This window comes from Crinia signifera, chromosome 19, assembly GCF_055691185.1.
Source record: "Crinia signifera chromosome 19, ASM5569118v1, whole genome shotgun sequence".
Classification (NCBI taxonomy): Eukaryota; Metazoa; Chordata; class Amphibia; order Anura; family Myobatrachidae; genus Crinia; species Crinia signifera.
Window position 1 is genome coordinate 21599151 of NC_139226.1, and position 20064 is coordinate 21619214.

The 20064-nt window shown below is 44.9% G+C and overlaps 1 protein-coding gene and 2 pseudogenes across 2 annotated transcripts in view; 1 reads left to right on the plus strand and 2 right to left on the minus strand.

Annotated features, from left to right (window-relative positions):
- Positions 1 to 324: 324 nt before the first annotated feature.
- Positions 325 to 20064, minus strand: part of LOC146042231 (sialic acid-binding Ig-like lectin 16) — a 63268-nt gene continuing 43528 nt past the window's right edge. For both annotated transcript variants that reach the window (XM_083162152.1, XM_083162153.1), the window contains exons 7-12: positions 17234 to 17281; positions 15583 to 15831; positions 14774 to 15064; positions 10272 to 10377; positions 3511 to 3601; positions 325 to 1723 (exon numbers count right to left, since the gene is read on the minus strand). In XM_083162152.1, coding sequence (XP_083018278.1) covers positions 1562 to 1723; positions 3511 to 3601; positions 10272 to 10377; positions 14774 to 15064; positions 15583 to 15831; positions 17234 to 17281 — 947 coding nt within the window. In that variant the 3' untranslated portion in view covers positions 325 to 1561. The remainder of the gene's footprint in view (positions 1724 to 3510; positions 3602 to 10271; positions 10378 to 14773; positions 15065 to 15582; positions 15832 to 17233; positions 17282 to 20064) is intronic.
- Positions 5412 to 5530, minus strand: LOC146044324 (5S ribosomal RNA; annotated as a pseudogene).
- Positions 8557 to 8675, plus strand: LOC146044325 (5S ribosomal RNA; annotated as a pseudogene).

Here is a 20064-nt window from a genome sequence, read left to right on the forward strand (position 1 = left end):
TCTGAATAACCTTACATAGGCGTGTACGCTCGGGGGGGGGGGGGGGGGCGGAGTTTGCGGGCAGCTGACATCCGGTGATGTCAGTTGCCCACCCCACGTTCTAATATGCTTATTGGGCAGCCCACCACCACATGCCCACTCCCACCCTATGATAAGGAATACATGTTTACAACATAGCGTCATAGAGTTCACATGATAATGATAAATAGTTCTCGGTGTAAATATAAACCTCAGATGTTCTTGCAAAATAGGGTAATAATTTATTCTATATATATTCAACACAATGAGACCAAACAAAATAATCTGCAATTTTTTTTTTTTACAAAATACATTTTCAAGGCAAAAGTTTATAGTCACAAATTAGTTAACAGTAAATTGAACTGTACTGTTGTAAGTGAATGTATTTACAGTATGTGCACATAGGTTTACTAAAACATCTAAAAATGGAGGTTTTGTTGCCGTAGCAACCAACCAGATCTGATTGGTTGCTATGGGCAATATCACTGCTTTATAATTTGCCCCAAAGAGTACATATAAAATATTTTTGAGCGGAAAATATATATATATATATATATATATATATATATATATATATATATATTTTACTGTATAACAGTATGATAAAGAGATATAAAGGTGTTTATTTTGTACACCTTTTAGCTGATCACTAAACCCATTGGAAGTTCATTAAGCCCAATTCAGACCCGACCGCAAGGCTGCGAATTCGCTGCGGCCAGCGTTCATTTTAAGCCACCTCCCGCTAGACTGAAACACCGCCTTGTGAATCAATGCGCTCACATTCAGCTACACATCCATTTGCAGCCGTGCAAATATGTCCGAAACCCATCGTTCCAGGCTCGCCATCGGATGATTTTTACACTAGGCTTCAGTCATCGCAGGCGCCGGGTAGCCCTGAACTTACTCTCGGTGGTGCGATGGAATAAGACACATACAGCCGGAGCTGACGTCACACGTCCTCCACTAACACGCTCAGGCATGCCTGCACCACCCCGGACACTCCCAGCGCCTGCGTTTTCTTAGCACTCCCACTAAGCGTCCGGTTTCCAATCTGTGATGCCAACTTCCTGTTAATCACATTGCGGATGGTGCCCATATTGGCGTCCAGTTGCAGGACTTCATCCCAGGATGGCATAGAGCATGCATACCCAGGGACGGTGCACCCCAGGCAGAGGGGGGCGCCTGGGGGGGGGATGTGTTTGCGGGGGATGCGATGGCCGAGTCGCTCCGGGGATGGGGAGGAGAGTTGCACCGCTGACCTCGATCCAGGGAGCACCGTGTGCTGAGCTGGGCAGAGTGGCTGTGCTGCGGCGGCAGCCTGTCATCTCTTTCCCCACTGCCCAGCTCACTGCTACGGGAGAGCGGGACATGGGCCCGAGTAAGAAAATCCCACCCTCGCCCGACACCACCGTGCATACCACGGGCCGTACGCAAAGGCAGTGTATCAATAATCTCCCACTGTGCAAATTTGCAGCCGTGCGATCAAGTCTGAATCGTGCCCATTGTACTTCCATTAGAATTCCAGCTCTTGATATTGGATGAGCTACTGCCGTTTGATCACCGCATACTCAGTCTCAGGCTCTCCGCCATCAGGTTTGGCTTTCATCTTAGAGAAGTTAATGGTGGCGTACTCCACATCATCACAGTTCATGTACACCGCTGACCTTTCGTCTTGGGATGGAAGCGGCTGCGGTGCTTGGGTTCCCTAAGGAGGAAGCAAAGACCTCAGTAAGTAAAAAGCAATCAAACTCATGTTTATTTGCTTGGTTTTTTATTTTTTATATTTTATCTTTATTAACAGTATAAAAGGGCAGACAAAAGACAATTTGCAGTGGGCTTTTTCATTCATGGGGTAAACCTAGTAAGATGGGAGTTCTATTGAAGATGATGTGTTGCTATGGGCAACCAATGAGAGTATATCTATTATCTTCGAAGGTGCTAAATAAATAATTACATAGAAACTGATTGGTTGCTATGGGCAACATTCCATCTTCAATAGAACGCTCATCTTAGTAAATTTACCCCATAATGCAGGAATATTGCCATCTATAACAACATAAACCTTAATGTTACAGCAGTATGCATGGAAGCTTCGTACTATCTCTGGGTGCATCCAAGGTAGATCCGCCCCCTCCCCTCCCTTCCTCAGAAATGGCATTGCACCACTCTTTAAAGTTGCTTCTTAACTTTACAGCCAAGTACCAGACTCTCAGACCATTAGGGCCCCCATACACACGCAGATTTATCTTCAGATCTGGCTGGTTGGAACAAAAACATGGTTATGGATGAGTGACAGTTTGTCAGTTTTCCAGCATTTCCAAGCAAATGGTCAACTGTCATTTGCTCTCATCCATCACCATGTTTTTGTTCCAACCAGACAGATCTGCAGATAAATCTGCGTGTGTATGGCCACCTTTACATTGCCAAATCTATAAGTATAGAAGATCTACAGTGACTAGGTGGAACGTGAACCCCATATGCTCAACATGTAAAATGTAGACAGTGAGTAAGGTCGACAGGTACAATGGACAACAGGGTTAAAAGGTCAACATGAAAAATGGTGGATACAAAAAAAATGGTTGACACTTTTTGGGGGGTTATTTTGGGTGTCATTCATTATCGTATGTAATCACAATCAGAGGAAACGTACTGTCGCATGCTCTTCATTAGCCATATTTCGGAGAGGGAATTATTCCTACGTGTAGTCCACATGGATAGTAAATCAAGCAAAAGTTGCGAAAACATGTAACAAAAACACCCCCAAATTATTATGAACTATTTGTGTGCCAACCACATTCATGTTGACCCAAGGGGCGGGATGTAAGGAACTCCGAGTCCAGCAGTCGTGCGAGTTGCTTGCCGAACTCTGATATTTTTTTTTAAAGGGGTAATCACAAGGCAAAACCATAACTTATAAATGATTGCCGCTTTAAAAAAAAGTCCAAGTTCTACCAAGGCATCAGCTAATGAGGCTGTAATACTTCTACTATGCTTACAGTGGGTGGGATGTATTAACATACATCGCCGCCCTTTGCACTGCAGCCGCCGCGATGCTGCCGCATATGTACTAACATATGCGACCAGCATCGGGTTGCGGTGACGGAGCCCCCCGCGATACCTGTGATGTGGGCTGCGGGGGTCTGCGTCACCTCCCTGCGGCTGGCAGCGTCCCCCTGCGTCTCCTCCCGGCTGTCACACCAGGGGGAGGAGGAGATTTTGGAGGACGGGAGGGGGGGACGCACACGGACGTCGTACGGCAGGAGGCGAAAGAAGCCCATAGGCTTCTATAGGGTATCGCCACCCAGGGGGTGGCGATACCCAGCCTTGCGAAAACGGGGCGGACGGGGATTGATACATAGGAAAATGCCGTAAAACTGGGGTTTTACGGCATTTTCCCTTTAGTAAATCTCGCCCATTGTATTTAATGCATTGATAGCGCCGCCATTTCCATTTTTCACATTTCTTATGGTCATTATCGGCAGAGCGACTTACATTACGATATTCTTCCACGTTACTGTAAATGACATTACTGTCACTAGTGTTTAACTCCTTCTTGTCTTCAAACTTCGGTAGTAATGTTTTCCTGAAAACACAAAGTTAAATGACAAGTTCAGTGCAGAGTAGAAAGATTTTGGAAGCAATGCTAATGTTTGCGATTTGCAGTTGCCGCAGAGTTTCAGCATCAGCACCCAAATTTGCACCCTTCGTGGGCTGAATTTGTACAAAATTGCCTGGACCTTGTGGGATAGCAAGCGCATTTGTGAGGGTTCGGGCCGCAGCAAACTGCGACCCTTCCTGCAATAACATCATCGTAGATCTAGAACTGAATTTTAAAGTCACTGGCATGTTTTTCCTTAACCCTTTGAGTGCCAAGCGAATTTGTCAAAATAGGTGTGAACTTTACCAAGCAAACATTTTATTCATCATAGCGACCAGTAATGTTTTACTGTATACAAGAAACAGATTCTTTTTTTTTACACATTTTTTTTATTTGAATTTATATAACAAATGTGAATGACGCTGTTATTTATAAAGGATATTTTCCATATCTCTCACAGAGATGGCACTCAAAGGGTTAAATGCTCAGATTGTATTATATGTCCCGGTTTTTAGGGGATCACGTGACTCTAAAATGCAGAACTCGTGTCTGTGCTCTGATTGTGTAGAAAAGTGTAGTATTCTCATGTTGACACCCAACTACTGCCAATGGAAAAAGACACAGAGCCAGATGCACTAAGCTTCAAAAGTGATCAAATGGAGAGTGATAAACAACCAACCATGGACGCTGACAGGGGGGTGCCAGGGGTACAGCTGTCCCAGGCCCCGGCCTCTGGAGGGGCCCGGTCAGCTGCCCACAGTGGCACGGCACCACCCCCCCCCCCCCCGCGCACCCGCACAATGCATCCCCCACCCGGCGCCGGCGGACAGGCACGCACAATACACAGTGCAGCCTGCAGAGCGCCGAGCCTAGGATACAGAGGGGCTAGGCGCTTTGCAGGCTGCACTGTGCAATGAGTGCTCCGAGTCCCGACTCCCGATAAGAATGAGGGAGAAGATGCTGCGCTGCTTGAGCCTGGGCCGTCGCCACTGCTGGTAAGTAATAATAATTTGGGTTTTAGGGGGAGGCGGGGTGCCGGCGCGTGAAGGGGAGGGTTGCTGGTGCGCGTGAGGTGTGTGGGGGGGGGGGGTGCCGCTGGGCCCCAACATTACTAGTGGCGGCCCTGCAACCAACCAATCAGCTCCTTCCTGACATTTTTCAAACACAAAAGGGGGGGGTGTAGATCCGCACAGACTATGGATTTCTTATTTATTAGATTATTGGAACCAACTAATATAAACTACTTTGGAAAAAGATTTTTTGGTAGTTGTGAGGTTGGCGGTGCGCCCGGCGTTAAAGATCAATGACTGTACACTGGGTTTTTTTGTCAGAAGAGGACTGACAAAGAAAGAAAAAAACGCTTTGTGGGCGCACTCCTTGTTAAATTTAAATGCAGTAAGTGATAGTTTTTTAAAACGTAACTTTTATTGAAGACTCATTGTTAAAATAAATGGCACATTGTGGTAGAAAAAATAAATTTTTATTAAGAAATGGTTTAGAATGTAGTGTGAACCTTGAACTAAAATTGTCAAGGAATATTTGTATCACACGTTAATTTATCATTCATGCACTGATTTGTCAAAGGTACGGTTTACCAGTGATCATAGGCAGGTAAATGATTCAGTTCCCTATAGGGATAATATGGGATCTTGTGCTGGGATTGCACACTGGGTATACCATGGATGGTTTACCCAAAAAAAGCCTCAAAAATTGCTTTGTATATAATTAATGAAACTCTCTGGTAGCCATATATACAGAGATAGATTTGAAGTAGTGATTCACCTCCCTTTTATTTATATTGCCACACCTGGTCTTCCCCAGGGGTCTCCCACCTGGGTACTGTCCTGGCCCTCCACTGCTTGGCTTCCAAGTTCGGAGAGGGTTTGGGCAGTCCAGTGGGGTATGGTGGCAATATGTTGGGTTAATTCGGTGCACTTCAATCAATTGAACTCTTAGACTACAGATAGATATGGCGCATCACTTGTGACCCATGGAGTTGGGGAAGGCAGACTTTAGAAAAAAAGGGGGGGGGGGGAAATGGGGAAAAAAAGGAATTCTGTAGGGATTTATTTTTATATTGCGTTACTGCATGGTAGAACAGTGGTGCCTATTCAATTGTGTGACTGAGACAATTGTAGTCTACACAGGTTGGAATGTGGACCCAAAAGGTTAGGAAAGGCAGACTGAAAGAAAAAGGAAGGGGAAAGAGGAATTGTAATACATACACAAAACCGTATATATGTGATTAGGAGTTGTGGGCAAATTATCAAATTATCCTATACGGTCAATTAGGTATGCTGGATGACACTCGGCTCTTGTGGCACAAGACAAATAATTGTTGCTGCAAAGTAGAATGATGGTACTAATTCTGTTTTGTGACTGCAAATTTTTTATCTACACAGGCTGAAATGTTGACACAGAGGGACAATCCAAGGGTATAAGATTAGTGAACTCGTGGATTGATTGATCCTGGGTGTTGGAGAGACTGTCATCCAATGTAATCACTTTTAGGCTGGCTTGCTAGCAGCAGATGAGATAAAGATTATAGCAAAGAGTATAGATGTTGATTTGACACAATGTTGCTTAATTGCTGGGAAGTCCAAATACTGTGTCTATTTAGGTACACCGGTAGATGTGGATACAAAATTGCACATTGACTAGATATCAGATAGTATGACACATATTAGATACAATATAAATGAGGTTTACTTTTCACTCAGTAGGTATGAATAATCAGCGCTGTATCACATTATAGGTTTGAAAAGTCAGCACTGTTGGTGCTAATTGACACGGTTAATGTAGACACAGGCGTTTGTAGTGTTACACGGGTGTTACAGTCTGGTTGAACACTGAACAGCGGTGAGCCCAGGTATTTAGAAAAAATGGGGGGTCAAGGTGAATTAGTTGTGGGAAAATGTCACAGTTGGAACACAGCCCCAATGCCGAGTGGCAGTGGGGGATGTGTCCGTGTACCTGTTGCCGCTGCCTGTGTTAGCGGCTGACGGGGATAGGTGGTGTGCCACACGATGCCGGGAGGGTCGGAGACCGGACCTGTGGATGCCGCCCGCCTGCGTTGTAGATAGCCCGGGGAGAGGCGGAGTAGCGGGAACCTGACCCGCTGTTGTCTGGTGATCAGACGCCGGCCGGCTGTCCGGGAATGAGTGAGGCGGCGGTGGGGGTGAAATTGCTGCCGATGCGCGTCTGAGGAGTGAGGCTGAAGGGAGACTGACAGCTGGACACGTGTTTCGCCTATGGGGCTTCTTCCTGCAGTGCCATTTTGGGTGAGGGCAAACTGTTATACTTGAAATTGGTGCTGGTACTTTAAAGTCTGATAGCACGTAAATATCGGGTGCATTGGGTAACATTCCCAATCGACTGTTTGATGATATGATAATTGGGAATGTTACCCAATGCACCCGATATTTACGTGCTATCAGACTTTAAAGTACCAGCACCAATTTCAAGTATAACGAACTTATGCTAGTAATCACATAAGTAACCAACAATACACACCGGATTGGCCAGAACATCTGTCAATCACCACAGGAGAGAATAAAGTCAGGGCAGTTTGCCCTCACCCAAAATGGCACTGCAGGAAGAAGCCCCATAGGCGAAACACGTGTCCAGCTGTCAGTCTCCCTTCAGCCTCACTCCTCAGACGCGCATCGGCAGCAATTTCACCCCCACCGCCGCCTCACTCATTCCCAGACAGCCGGCCGGCGTCTGATCACCAGACAACAGCGGGTCAGGTTCCCGCTACTCCGCCTCTCCCCGGGCTATCTACAACGCAGGCGGGCGGCATCCACAGGTCCGGTCTCCGACCCTCCCGGCATCGTGTGGCACACCACCTATCCCCGTCAGCCGCTAACACAGGCAGCGGCAACAGGTACACGGACACATCCCCCACTGCCACTCGGCATTGGGGCTGTGTTCCAACTGTGACATTTTCCCACAACTAATTCACCTTGACCCCCCATTTTTTCTAAATACCTGGGCTCACCGCTGTTCAGTGTTCAACCAGACTGTAACACCCGTGTAACACTACAAACGCCTGTGTCTACATTAACCGTGTCAATTAGCACCAACAGTGCTGACTTTTCAAACCTATAATGTGATACAGCGCTGATTATTCATACCTACTGAGTGAAAAGTAAACCTCATTTATATTGTATCTAATATGTGTCATACTATCTGATATCTAGTCAATGTGCAATTTTGTATCCACATCTACCGGTGTACCTAAATAGACACAGTATTTGGACTTCCCAGCAATTAAGCAACATTGTGTCAAATCAACATCTATACTCTTTGCTATAATCTTTATCTCATCTGCTGCTAGCAAGCCAGCCTAAAAGTGATTACATTGGATCTCCAACACCCAGGATCAATCAATCCACGAGTTCACTAATCTTATACCCTTGGATTGTCCCTCTGTGTCAACATTTCAGCCTGTGTAGATAAAAAATTTGCAGTCACAAAACAGAATTAGTACCATCATTCTGCTTTGCAGCAACAATTATTTGTCTTGTGCCACAAGAGCCGAGTGTCATCCAGCATACCTAATTGACTGTATAGGATAATTTGATAATTTGCCCACAACTCCTAATCACATATATACGGTTTTGTGTATGTATTACAATTCCTCTTTCCCCTTCCTTTTTCTTTCAGTCTGCCTTTCCTAACCTTTTGGGTCCACATTCCAACCTGTGTAGACTACAATTGTCTCAGTCACACAATTGAATAGGCACCACTGTTCTACCATGCAGTAACGCAATATAAAAATAAATCCCTACAGAATTCCTTTTTTTCCCCATTTCCCCCCCCCCCCCCCTTTTTTTCTAAAGTCTGCCTTCCCCAACTCCATGGGTCACAAGTGATGCGCCATATCTATCTGTAGTCTAAGAGTTCAATTGATTAAAGTGCACCGAATTAACCCAACATATTGCCACCATACCCCACTGGACTGCCCAAACCCTCTCCGAACTTGGAAGCCAAGCAGTGGAGGGCCAGGACAGTACCCAGGTGGGAGACCCCTGGGGAAGACCAGGTGTGGCAATATAAATAAAAGGGAGGTGAATCACTACTTCAAATCTATCTCTGTATATATGGCTACCAGAGAGAGTTTCATTAATTATATACAAAGCAATTTTTGAGGCTTTTTTTGGGTAAACCATCCGTGGTATACCCAGTGTGCAATCCCAGCACAAGATCCCATATTATCCCTATAGGGAACTGAATCATTTACCTGCCTATGATCACTGGTAAACCGTACCTTTGACAAATCAGTGCATGAATGATAAATTAACGTGTGATACAAATATTCCTTGACAATTTTAGTTCAAGGTTCACACTACATTCTAAACCATTTCTTAATAAAAATTTATTTTTTCTACCACAATGTGCCATTTATTTTAACAATGAGTCTTCAATAAAAGTTACGTTTTAAAAAACTATCACTTACTGCATTTAAATTTAACAAGGAGTGCGCCCACAAAGCGTTTTTTTCTTTCTTTGTCAGTCCTCTTCTGACAAAAAAACCCAGTGTACAGTCATTTTTCAAACACAGTCTGTGACATGGCAGGTAGGAGCTGATTGGCTGTTTATCACTCTTCATTTATCACTTTTGAAGCTTAGTGCATCTGGCCCACAATATTTACCGCATAAGAATTCTGAAGTACTAGTGTGAGTGAAACGTAATTTCCCAATTGCATTTTTTCTTGTTATTTTAGCGGACAACACTGGCCCTGACACATCTCTCAGTACAGAGTGCTGACACCGGGTGAGATTCTCTAAACTAAAAATGCGGTAAAAACCCCGCACCGACCCCGCCGCCCCGCACCGACCCCCCCTCACCTGTGTCCGGGCAGCACAGAGCTGTGCTGCCCGGACCTGTGACCTCCTCCTCCCTGCACTATGAACCTCTTCTGGGTGCAGGGAGGAGGAGAGCCCGGCGCAGCAGCAGCAGCGCCGGGTAAGGGAGGGAGGGGGGAGCCGCCGGGTCCCTGTGGGACCCGCTGTCTCCCACCGCAAAAGACAGCTCTTAACGCCATAATTAATAATGTAAGTGCATATGCGATAATTATGAATGCGAAAGGTAGCGAAAGGGGGGGGCGGAGCTGGGGTGCGGATGTTAGAACATCCCCCTCAAAGTCTCAGCACATTTCTCCTTGTGGGTGGGATTCTCTAAAATCCGCAGCCCAGTATCCCCGGCCACCTCATTTATAATGACCGCATATTCTCTAAAATATGCGGTCATTAACGCAAGGGACAGCTCTTGCGGTAAGAGCTGTCCCTTGCGATGCGGCGCATGCGCAGACTGACGCGCCGGCCGCAGGGCATGCTGGGAGGGATCCGTGACGTATCCCTCACATACCGCTGCGGTAAGAAGCCCATAGGCTTCTGCAGGGAACCGCCAGCTTTTGCTAGCGATTCCCTCCGCAGCGGTGACACTGCGGAGGGAGGTTAGAGAATACAGAAATGCGGTAAAAACCCCGATAACGCATTTTTACCGCATTTCTGTAATAGAGAATCTCGCCCTGTATAAGACCCATAACTCTCTGTAAATATTACATCTGCCCCACCTGCAGTGATTACTTCATCCTAAGCGCTAACGGATATCAAATAATGAAATACAGTAGAAATAGGGGAAACTTACTTTCTAATGTGCGTTAGTAATAGGGTGCCTGCTACTAACAGCACAACAATGAAAATGACTCCACAAGCTGCAGCGATGGCCATGGTATTCGAGGCTGCCGGAGCTGCTAAAGATGAAAATAAAAAGTGTTGTATAGTAACGGGCTGATTTGAAGGTGGACGCTATCAGGATTATCACGCATTTCTCTGATGCTTTTGGAACTGCACATGCACAGGGTTAAGCCTGGTAAAGTGGTGATAAAGTGGATTGGGTGGTGCATTGTCACCGTCCACTTTATCACTCTACAAGGCTTAACCCTTTGAGTGCCAAGTCACATTGTCAACAAATAGGTGTGAAAATTGCCAAGCAAACATTGTTATTCATCATAATGACCTGTAATGTGACCTTATACGGGAAATATCATCTATTTTTTACACAACTATTTTTATTTGAATTTATGTAACAAATGTGAGCGACGCCGGCATATTTAACGGATATTTTGCACATCTCTCACAGAGATGTTGGCACTCAAATGGTTAATACATCTGCTCCAATGCCTCCAGCCTATACTGTATATCATTCTAGAAACATAGAAACATAGAATTTGACGGCAGATAAGAACCACTTGGCCCATCTAGTCTGCCCCTTTTTTTAAACATGTTACCTCAAACCATATTTGATCCTTATTTTTTTTGTAAGGATATCAATATGCTTATCCCAAGCATGTTTAAATTGTACTACTGTATTTGCGTCTACCACCTCTGATGGGAGGCTATTCCACTTATCTACTACTCTTTCTGTGAAGTAATTCTTCCTCAGATTTCCCCTGAATCTTCCTCCCTCTAGTGTCAGTGCATGTCCTCGTGTTCTGCTGCTCCTCTTCCTGTGAAGAATGTCTCCCACCTGTACCTTGTTAAAGCCCTTGATATATTTGAAAGTTTCTATCATGTCCCCCCTTTCCCTTCTCTGCTCTAAAGTATACATATTAAGATCTTTTAGTCTTTCCTGGTACGTTTTGTGATGTAGGCCATGCACCATTTTAGTTGCTCTTCTTTGTACAGTCTCTAATGTATTTATATCCAGGGCTTAAAGTGGTTTGGGAGAGGTGGCGGAACTCATTTCTCATGTCCCTCCATCTCCCCATTAGATGGATCCCAGTGCCAGGGTTTTTGGCACCCCTGCAAGCTACAAAATTTGTGCCCTACCTTCTATACTTTATAAAGGGACAGTGGTCTCACAATAGTATCCCCAATTCTAATTATACCACACAGTAGCACAAATCATATTCACATTACACTGCATGTAGTCACCCTGATTCATATTACAACACAAAGTAGTGCCCCTTATTCACATTATGATACACATTAATGCCCCTTATTAAAGTTACGCTACCCAGTAGTACTCTTTATACATGTATGCCACGCAGTAGTGTCTCTTACACATAATTGCTTATACACATAATACCAACAGCAGTAGTACCAGTTACACATATCGGTCTCTGTTCCTCCAGCAGCTTCCTCTCCTCTCTTCCTCACTTCAGGGGTGGGAATGGCATGACATAAAAGGGGGTTGCTGGAACAGAATTTTCTCTTGGAATTATTGTGCATGGCTGTGGAGGAGGTGGAACTGAGTTCCCCCTACCATTAGAGGTGGTGGAACTCAGTTCCACCCAGTTCCCCCTTACTTTAACCACTGTTTATATCCTTCTGGAGATTCTGCCTAATCTGAGACGCTGGGGCCTATTTACTAAGACATACACAGAGATAAATTGGACATAGATCAAGTCCCAGCCAATCATCTCCTAGATGTCATGTTCCAGGCTACGGCTCTGTTCATGAAATCGTGAAAAGAGAGGAGAAGTGTGCCAGTGGAGAAGTTGCCCTTGGCAACCAATAAGCATTGAGGTAACATTTATCAAGTGCATTCTATAAAATTCTACGTAGCAGCTGATTGGTTGTCATGGGCAACTGCTCACTTCACTATTTTCACTACTGCATGACTGGGTATGGGTCATACAGGGGCCACAAGGGCTTAGGTCAACACCTGCATTAGGTCGACATGGGCTAAGTCAACATGGTGTTTTTCGCCGATTGTTGACATGGACACTAAAAAGGACACTAAAAAATGCACCACATTCTCTCGCATGGCTTGCTGTGGTCACCATGATTCGGCCAAGGTGCCTTGTTCTGCTTGGGACAATATTATACTCTCTCACCATGCCCTAGTGGATGGTAGGGCATGAAATACCGCCTATGGGCGCATGTCGGCTTAGTAAAAGGTGAAAAACCCCATGTTGATCTTTTGACTGTCGACCTTGCCCATATTGACCTAATGCTTGTGTCGACCTAGTGGCACGTCGACCTAAGCTCATGTCGACATTCCGCTGTGTCGACATGGATGCAAGTCGACATTCAGTGGTCGACCAAATGCATGTCAACCTTCCCCTTGTCGACCTAGTGACTGTATACCTCATGACTAGGCCCCCTTTGTTTAATAAAATGACAGTTAGGAGCTGGTTGACTGGTACATTATCTATGTCCAAAGCTTAGTAAGTAGATCCCTTTCCATACCTCCCAACTTTTGAAGTTGGGAAGTCGTGACGTTCGTGCTCCCGAAAAGGGGGCGAGGCCTCAAGAAAAGGGGGCGTGGGGGCGAATATCGGGATGTTCCCGCAGTAAGCGGGACAATTGGGAGGTATGCCTTTCTGTTAAATCCTTTGCAACTGAATTATAAATCTAGTGTCCCTGGTACTCTGTGAGTGACTTTCTATGCAGCTATGATGTGAGGAAACGTGTCTTTGCCACACCAAGCATCTCATGCCATGTGGGGAATGAGGGCACATCTGTAGCTGTAGGGGGAGGCGGCATGTGTATGGTCCGACACTTGCTTGGAGAAGGTGACTCTTAATGAATCATTGCCATGGAGCACTGAATGTTTGAGGGGAGTTACAGAGTAGACCATAGGGGGATTTTGAGAAGGGTAGTGGAAGTGGGAGGAGTAAACTGATGGGGGCTCAGATAAACCTTCACAATTAAATAAAAAAAATTGTACCTGGTGTCAATTTATTAAAATAGTTCGGGCAAAAATATCATTCAGCGTTTCCACATGCACGATCACCAAATGTCAGAATGGGGTTGCTATGACCCCTTCTGCCCTTATACCCATTAAAGGGGGTATTTGGGGCCTGATTCTAGTTTGCTCGATCACCGGAGTCGGAGCGATTTTAATCAATTACTCAGAAATGCCTGAAAACGCATGTAAATTGCTGTGTGTGTAGACCACAAAGTGATTGAAATGCGCAGCCCCGCCGTTCTGAATCTGCCCAATAATGCAGTGCGGTCGCTCAGAAGCTCCTGGTCATCTCCGGCATGTGTGAGCAGGGCCATCTGAGCGACTGTCACTGAAGACTCCGGAGAAGTCCTGCTGAAGCTGCCGCCGAGAAGACCGCTGAGAAGCCCCGCCGCTGAGAAGCCCCGCTGAAGATGTTGCCGGGACGGCCCGCTGTGCCGGACATGCACGCCCGCCTCACTCTGTGGAAGCTGCAGGACTGAGAGGACGCGACGCTGGATTCCGGACTTGCTAAGTATTTTTTCTGTCCCCACTGTGCCATCAATGATTAAAGGTTTGCGGGGGGGGGGGGGGGGGGGGGGTCCGCTAGCCACCAATGATTTAAAAGTTTTTTTTGGGGGGGGCACTGGCCACCAATGACTAAATATTTTGGTTTTTTTTTGCCACTAATGTTTATTTGCTTGGGGGAGGGAAGGGGGGGGGGGTGACACTATGCCACCAACGTTTCTTTATAAGGCCACTGGCCACCGATGATTTATTAATGATCAGCCTGGGGCCCACTGCCCTGGGGTGCCAGGGACAGCCTCAGGCTTTAGCACGCAGAAGTGGCACCCTGGAGGGGAGACCCCATATTGGGGGGTCTCTACTCCCCCAGGGGCCTGGCCAGGGCTGACCAGCCACAGAGGTAATGCTTTGGCTGCGGGACCTTATATAATAAGTGTCCCCTGGCTGTGGCATTACCCTGTTAGCTGATGGTTTCCAAAATACAGGGGACCCCTACTCCTTTTGTCCCCCATATTTTGGGAACCAGGACCGGTCCAAGAGCCCAGTGCTGGTTTCCAAAATACAGGGGACCCTACTCCTTTTGTCCCCCTGTATTTTGGGAACCAACAGCGGTATAAGAAAATATTCCCCTAAAGTTATCTAAACACTTTCTGTGAGAGATTTAAAATCTCTCATGCTGAATCTCCCATTATGAATCTCTGGCACAAATCTCTCCGTGTGTAAGGCCCTTTAGAGTTGAGTGGGGTGTGTTCAAACTGAAATCTAAATTGCGTAAAATAAATTAGCCAATATATACCCTGCACAGAAACAAAATAACTCCCCAAATCTAACTCTCTGCACATGTTACATCTGCCCCACCTGCACTGCAGCATGTTTTTGTCCATTTCCTAAAATAAAATGTGCTTTGCAATCAGGTCTGAATAACCCCTAACATTGCAATCAATACTTACTGTTACTTAGCAGAAGAAGACTGAGTTCCCCATATCTATTGGAGGCCAGGCAGTGTATCTGCAGAACATTCTTAGCGCTTGAGCTCAGGACCAGAGTGCTATTCATCACTGAGTTTACTATCACGGTGGAGATATTAAGGTCTTTATCACTGTAGGAAGATGTGTATGATTTCTCATTAATCTTCCATTGCACGTCTGCCAGTGGAAAAGACTGGACTCTACATGTACACTCAATGTGGTCAGTGACCTGCAGGCAAGTGGAGTTTTGCCCTGGAACTGTTTTTGGTTTATCTGTAACAACAAAAGGAGATTTTATGATAGCAACAGACATGTCAATGCATGAATAGAAAATACGGCTCATTTTGACATAAAACTTAAATGACTTAAATAACCAGCAATTTATATTGCAACCAGCGATGGATGCTGCTCCTGGGCTGCAGTGCCGACCAAAGACTGCAGGGGGAGCCGACCTGCATAAATCAAGGCAAAGTTGTATGTAAGATGTGTGCTGGACGCCTTATGCGGGGATCGGCAACCGCTGCAACACAAGACACAGCTCTCGGCCTATCATCAATAAGCCCATCCCCCTGACTCCTGTGAAACTAGCCAATGAGAGTCAGGCGGTGGGCTTTAACACTTTATCACATCCATATTTCCTATCAATAATACCTGCAATAGATAAATGCCCAACCGTGTTCTTCATCAATCATTAATGAGATCTTAAATCAATAATTTATTGATAGAACCCGTGCTGCGAGAAAGGTGCAAAATATCCTGAGTTCACCATTGTATAATAGTTATTTACTTACATGTGACTTTGATGATGACTGTAGCATTGGACATCCCATAAGTGTTGTTCGCTTGGCAGGAATACATTCCTTCCTCACTGAGGGCTATATTAGGGACGTGGAGTTGGCCTGAAGAAGGACTTGGATTATTGTGATGATCGGGCTTTATCCAGAACAATGTAGCGGCTGGAGAACTTTCTGCAGAGCAGAGTAGAGACAGACTGGATCCCTCGAGAGCGAATGTGACATTAGCGTCTTCCATGATGCAGCCTGCAGGAAGAGGAACAACGAATTACATTTCTTTTCATTTTATGATGAAAATGTGGTTTTAATTCTCAGATGTAGAGGTCTATGTACTAAACCTTGGAGATAAATAAAGTGGGTGGTGATAAGGTACCAGCCAATCAGCTTCTTTCATTTTTCAAACACCGCCACATAGCAGTTATGAGCTGATTCTCTCTCTCTCTCTCTCTCTCTCTCTCTCTCATCTGGAAAAATATTACTGGATTCCGAAGGCAAAATCTGATTTATTTAAAATAAATTCTTAAACTGTTTCATGGGGATATCTAACATCATTCATCTGGTGGATCTTTCTGTTATCATACCTCCCAACATTGTAGGGGGCGGGGCCAGAGAAGGGACACCTGCTTTCTGAAACGGGGAGTGGCTGGTGCAAAGGGTTGTGGCTTCCTGGAATGTTCATGGCTGTTAAGTCACGACCTGTTTTGACGCTGTGGGGGGCCTGTCCTGATAGGCAGAGCTGCGACTGACAGAGGGGACTCTCAACTACCCCCCCCCCCCTACCGTGGGACACTGCTGGCCTCAGATGGGGTGCGGGACAGTCCCATAAAAAAATGGACTGTTCCATGAAAATCAGGACAGTAATTGTAAAATACCTTAATGGGGAGTTTCCCAAACCTTTTCCAATCACGGCGCCCTACAGTATCACAGGTTTTTTCGCGGCACTTCTAGCCCAAAATATTCTTGTAGATAAGTTCAGAAAAAAATATATAAAATGAAGAAACCTGTGTTTATATGTCAACCTTAGGTTCAGTTATATTGCGAGGGACAGGATTCGCTTCTTCTTGTCAGCATATGTTATGATGGGAAGCCCCTAGTTTTGCTTATTATATTTATTTTGCTTTTTACTTTTTGACTATAATTGATGTGAATTGCTTCTGCGCCGTAAACCCAGGGGAACCCGTGCAAATGCCCTGAGGCGCCCCATTATGGAAACCACTGCTGGGATGTGGATGATAGGTCAACAGTGTCTAGGTCAAACGTCAATAGGTTAATACCATATGATTGACAAGCACCAGTTCGACATAGACAAAAGGTTGACACAAGCAAAATGCAAGCATGGCAATGGTTGACACGTGAATAGTTGGACATGAGTTTTTCACAATTTTTTTCATCTTTTCAACTTTATCATCCATGTGAACTACCACTGGGAATGTCTGAGTGCAGCGAGCCATGGAAGGGTATATGGAAAACTAATTGGCTGTCCACCAGCTCAGGTGTCAAAATTGATGCCCCAAAAATATATAATATCAATAATTCTACATGTTACAGTGTCGATGAGTTATTTCCTGAACCTGAAGGAAATCCAGTATCAAATGTGGATTATTATAAACACTATCAAGTTTTTTAAGTAAACCGAGACTACTTTTACTTGTGCTCTTGGCCACGGAACAGATGATCTTCGGTGTTCGTGGGGGATCTAGAACGACAGAAAAGAATTCAGACATTTTTATTATTCTCTTTTAATTCCAAGAACCTTAGTGGTTTTAGAACACGATGGGTATCATTTATGAGAGTATTAACATTTTAATCTATTCATTTTTATGAATGGATGGCAGAGCATGTGTAGTAATTACTGGTAATATATAAATAATCTCACCACTCTTACGAATCTCCTGTATTTTGCGCATATTGTTGAACCAAAATAATATGCAGAAATTTGGATATACAGTAGCAAAATCCCTCTCTACTTTGTACAGTAGTTTATGGTCTAATATCATCTCAGTATGGTGCTAGCCACACATGCAAGATCTGGTAAATCTCTCTTTGCAGATCATGTTACATACTGTCCACATATAAAAATTGGGGGATAACTTTCTTTCATGTTTCCAGCGGTGAAACTCCCAGAGACATTGGAGGCACTGGTGGTCTGGCTCCAGCTGTCAGAGGGGCACTAAGAAAGATAGTTCAAGGGGGCTTCTGATTGCTGAACTAGGAGTTGGCGGCCCATCATCTTGTCACTGCCATTTTGCACTGCACTATTGCACTTTATTTCATCCGGACCAGTCGCTGCTGTGGGGACTAGTCACAATCATCTGAATACCATCAAGTGGGACTCTGTTTACTTCACCATCACCCAGGAGGATACAGCTGCAATGCCATCCTAAAATTGGATCAATTCCCCAGGTGGACGCTATTGGTAACTATACCATCTTTATACAGCTCAACAGAGACTGTGCATACTTTAAAAGAATTCTCCCTATCATTACAGGCGACATAAATAGGAACGGATGACTTTTCAGCTATCAGCATTTACTGGTGCCAGTGGCCTCATATTGTTGATTTTAAATTAAAATTGTTTTGTTTCAATTGCACAAAAAAATGTTTATTATTTAATTACTCATTGGTATATTAGCGCTACTTTATTTTCCTTTTATCTTTAACTCGTTTAGGGATTTAATCCCTGCCGATTGTAGCTGCTTGACAAACCACCCCTTGCCAGCGCCCTTTTTTTTTGCTACCTACAGCAGGTAGCAATTTTGTTGTTGATTGCTGAACTAGGACAGATCTTTCACCACTCATTTCAGAGAGTCACTGCTGACTTAAGGTGCGTACACACGGGGGGAGATATATTGCTAGCAATATATTGCTTGCAATATATTGCTGAGCAATATATTGCTCAGTGTCTCTTTTTCAACAAGCGACCAGAGATGGTCGCTGTTGAAAAGGACCTCTGCTGGGGGAGCCGCAGAGGTAATTAGCTGGTCGCAGGAGCAAGCTCCTGCGACCAGCGATTACAGTGGGGCAGAAAACGGGAGCGCGCACCCGGCGATTTATTGCTGGGGCACACTCCCAATCACTGGCAATATGGTCGCCTGCGACCATATGGCCAGCGATTATAGCACCTATCTCCCCCGTGTGTACACAGCATCACAGGGTATGGATCATTTGTTAGACAGTCATTAGGTCAACCAGCATTGGGTCGACACCACTAGGACGACATGCTGAAAGGTCGACATTGGGTCTAGGTTGACAGTCAAAAGGTCGACAAGGGATTTTTCACAGTTTTTTTTACCCGAATGTTGACACAGTCGACATGGACACAGGAAAAAGTGCACCGCTTCCCCAAGCATGGCTCGCTTTGCTCGGCACACTAATTGTAATCATACCCTTGACCTAGTGCAGGGCTGGGCAATAGCGGCCCTCCAGATGTTGATGAACTACACATACCAGCATGCCTTGAATTAGTTTCAGCATGGCCACATAGCAAAACTAATGCAAAGCATCCTGGGATGTGTAGTTCATCAACAGCTGGAGGGCCACTGTTGCCCAGCCCTGACCTAGTGGATGGTAGGGCATGAAATTCTGCCTGTCGGCACTTGTCATCTCAAAAAAACAGTGAAAAGCCCCATGTCGACCTTTTGACTGTTGACCTTGCCCATATCGACCTAATGCTGGTGTCGACCTAATGACCTGTCAATCTAAATCCATGTCGACCTTTCAGCATGTTGATCTGATGGTGTTGACAAATGCTTGTCGACCTAATAATGGTTTCCCGACTCACAAACCCCCTTTGCAGCCCCCTTGAGTAGAAGAGTCTTGGAATGTGAGATAACAGATGAAAGTATCTCTGTAGTTAGCTGCAGTTCTGCATTACAAAGGAAAGGAGTTGTTTTAAGGAAATGCGCTAATTATCATAATAAAACTTTTAAGTGTTTTTTTTTTTTTTGTAATCAAAGCTTGCAAACAGCTTTCTATCTCTTTCCAAGTTTTGATTTTAAAAAAATCTCTCAAGGCTTTATTTATTATTATAAAGCCAACACCTAAATATAAAGATTGCCACAATTAGCTGGAATAAGGAATCTCTGCCGCTGGTGAGTCAATGGGATCTTAGCACATGTGCAAGCTGGAGCCACTGGGGGGCACCACTTTCTATTTTGACTCTGGGCTCTTAGGATGAACTCACGTCCCTGCATGTTACAGGACTTCCCAGCAAATCCTAATTCTGCCATTAAACTGCTTTTTCCATATACTGTATGTTTTAAAGGCAAGCATGCTTGTTAAATAGGCCTCCAATTCTCTATACAGTTGGTGGAAATGTCTCCTACTGCTCATGGTAAGCAAATTGTTTTGTTCAATCCAATTATATATCAGGCTAAATGGTACAGTACAGTGTTTTAAGAGAAACATCAAGATTTTTTTTATGTTAAAGTGGTTGTAAAGTACAGTTGTCCTTGGTACTATGCATGCACCTTTATTTAT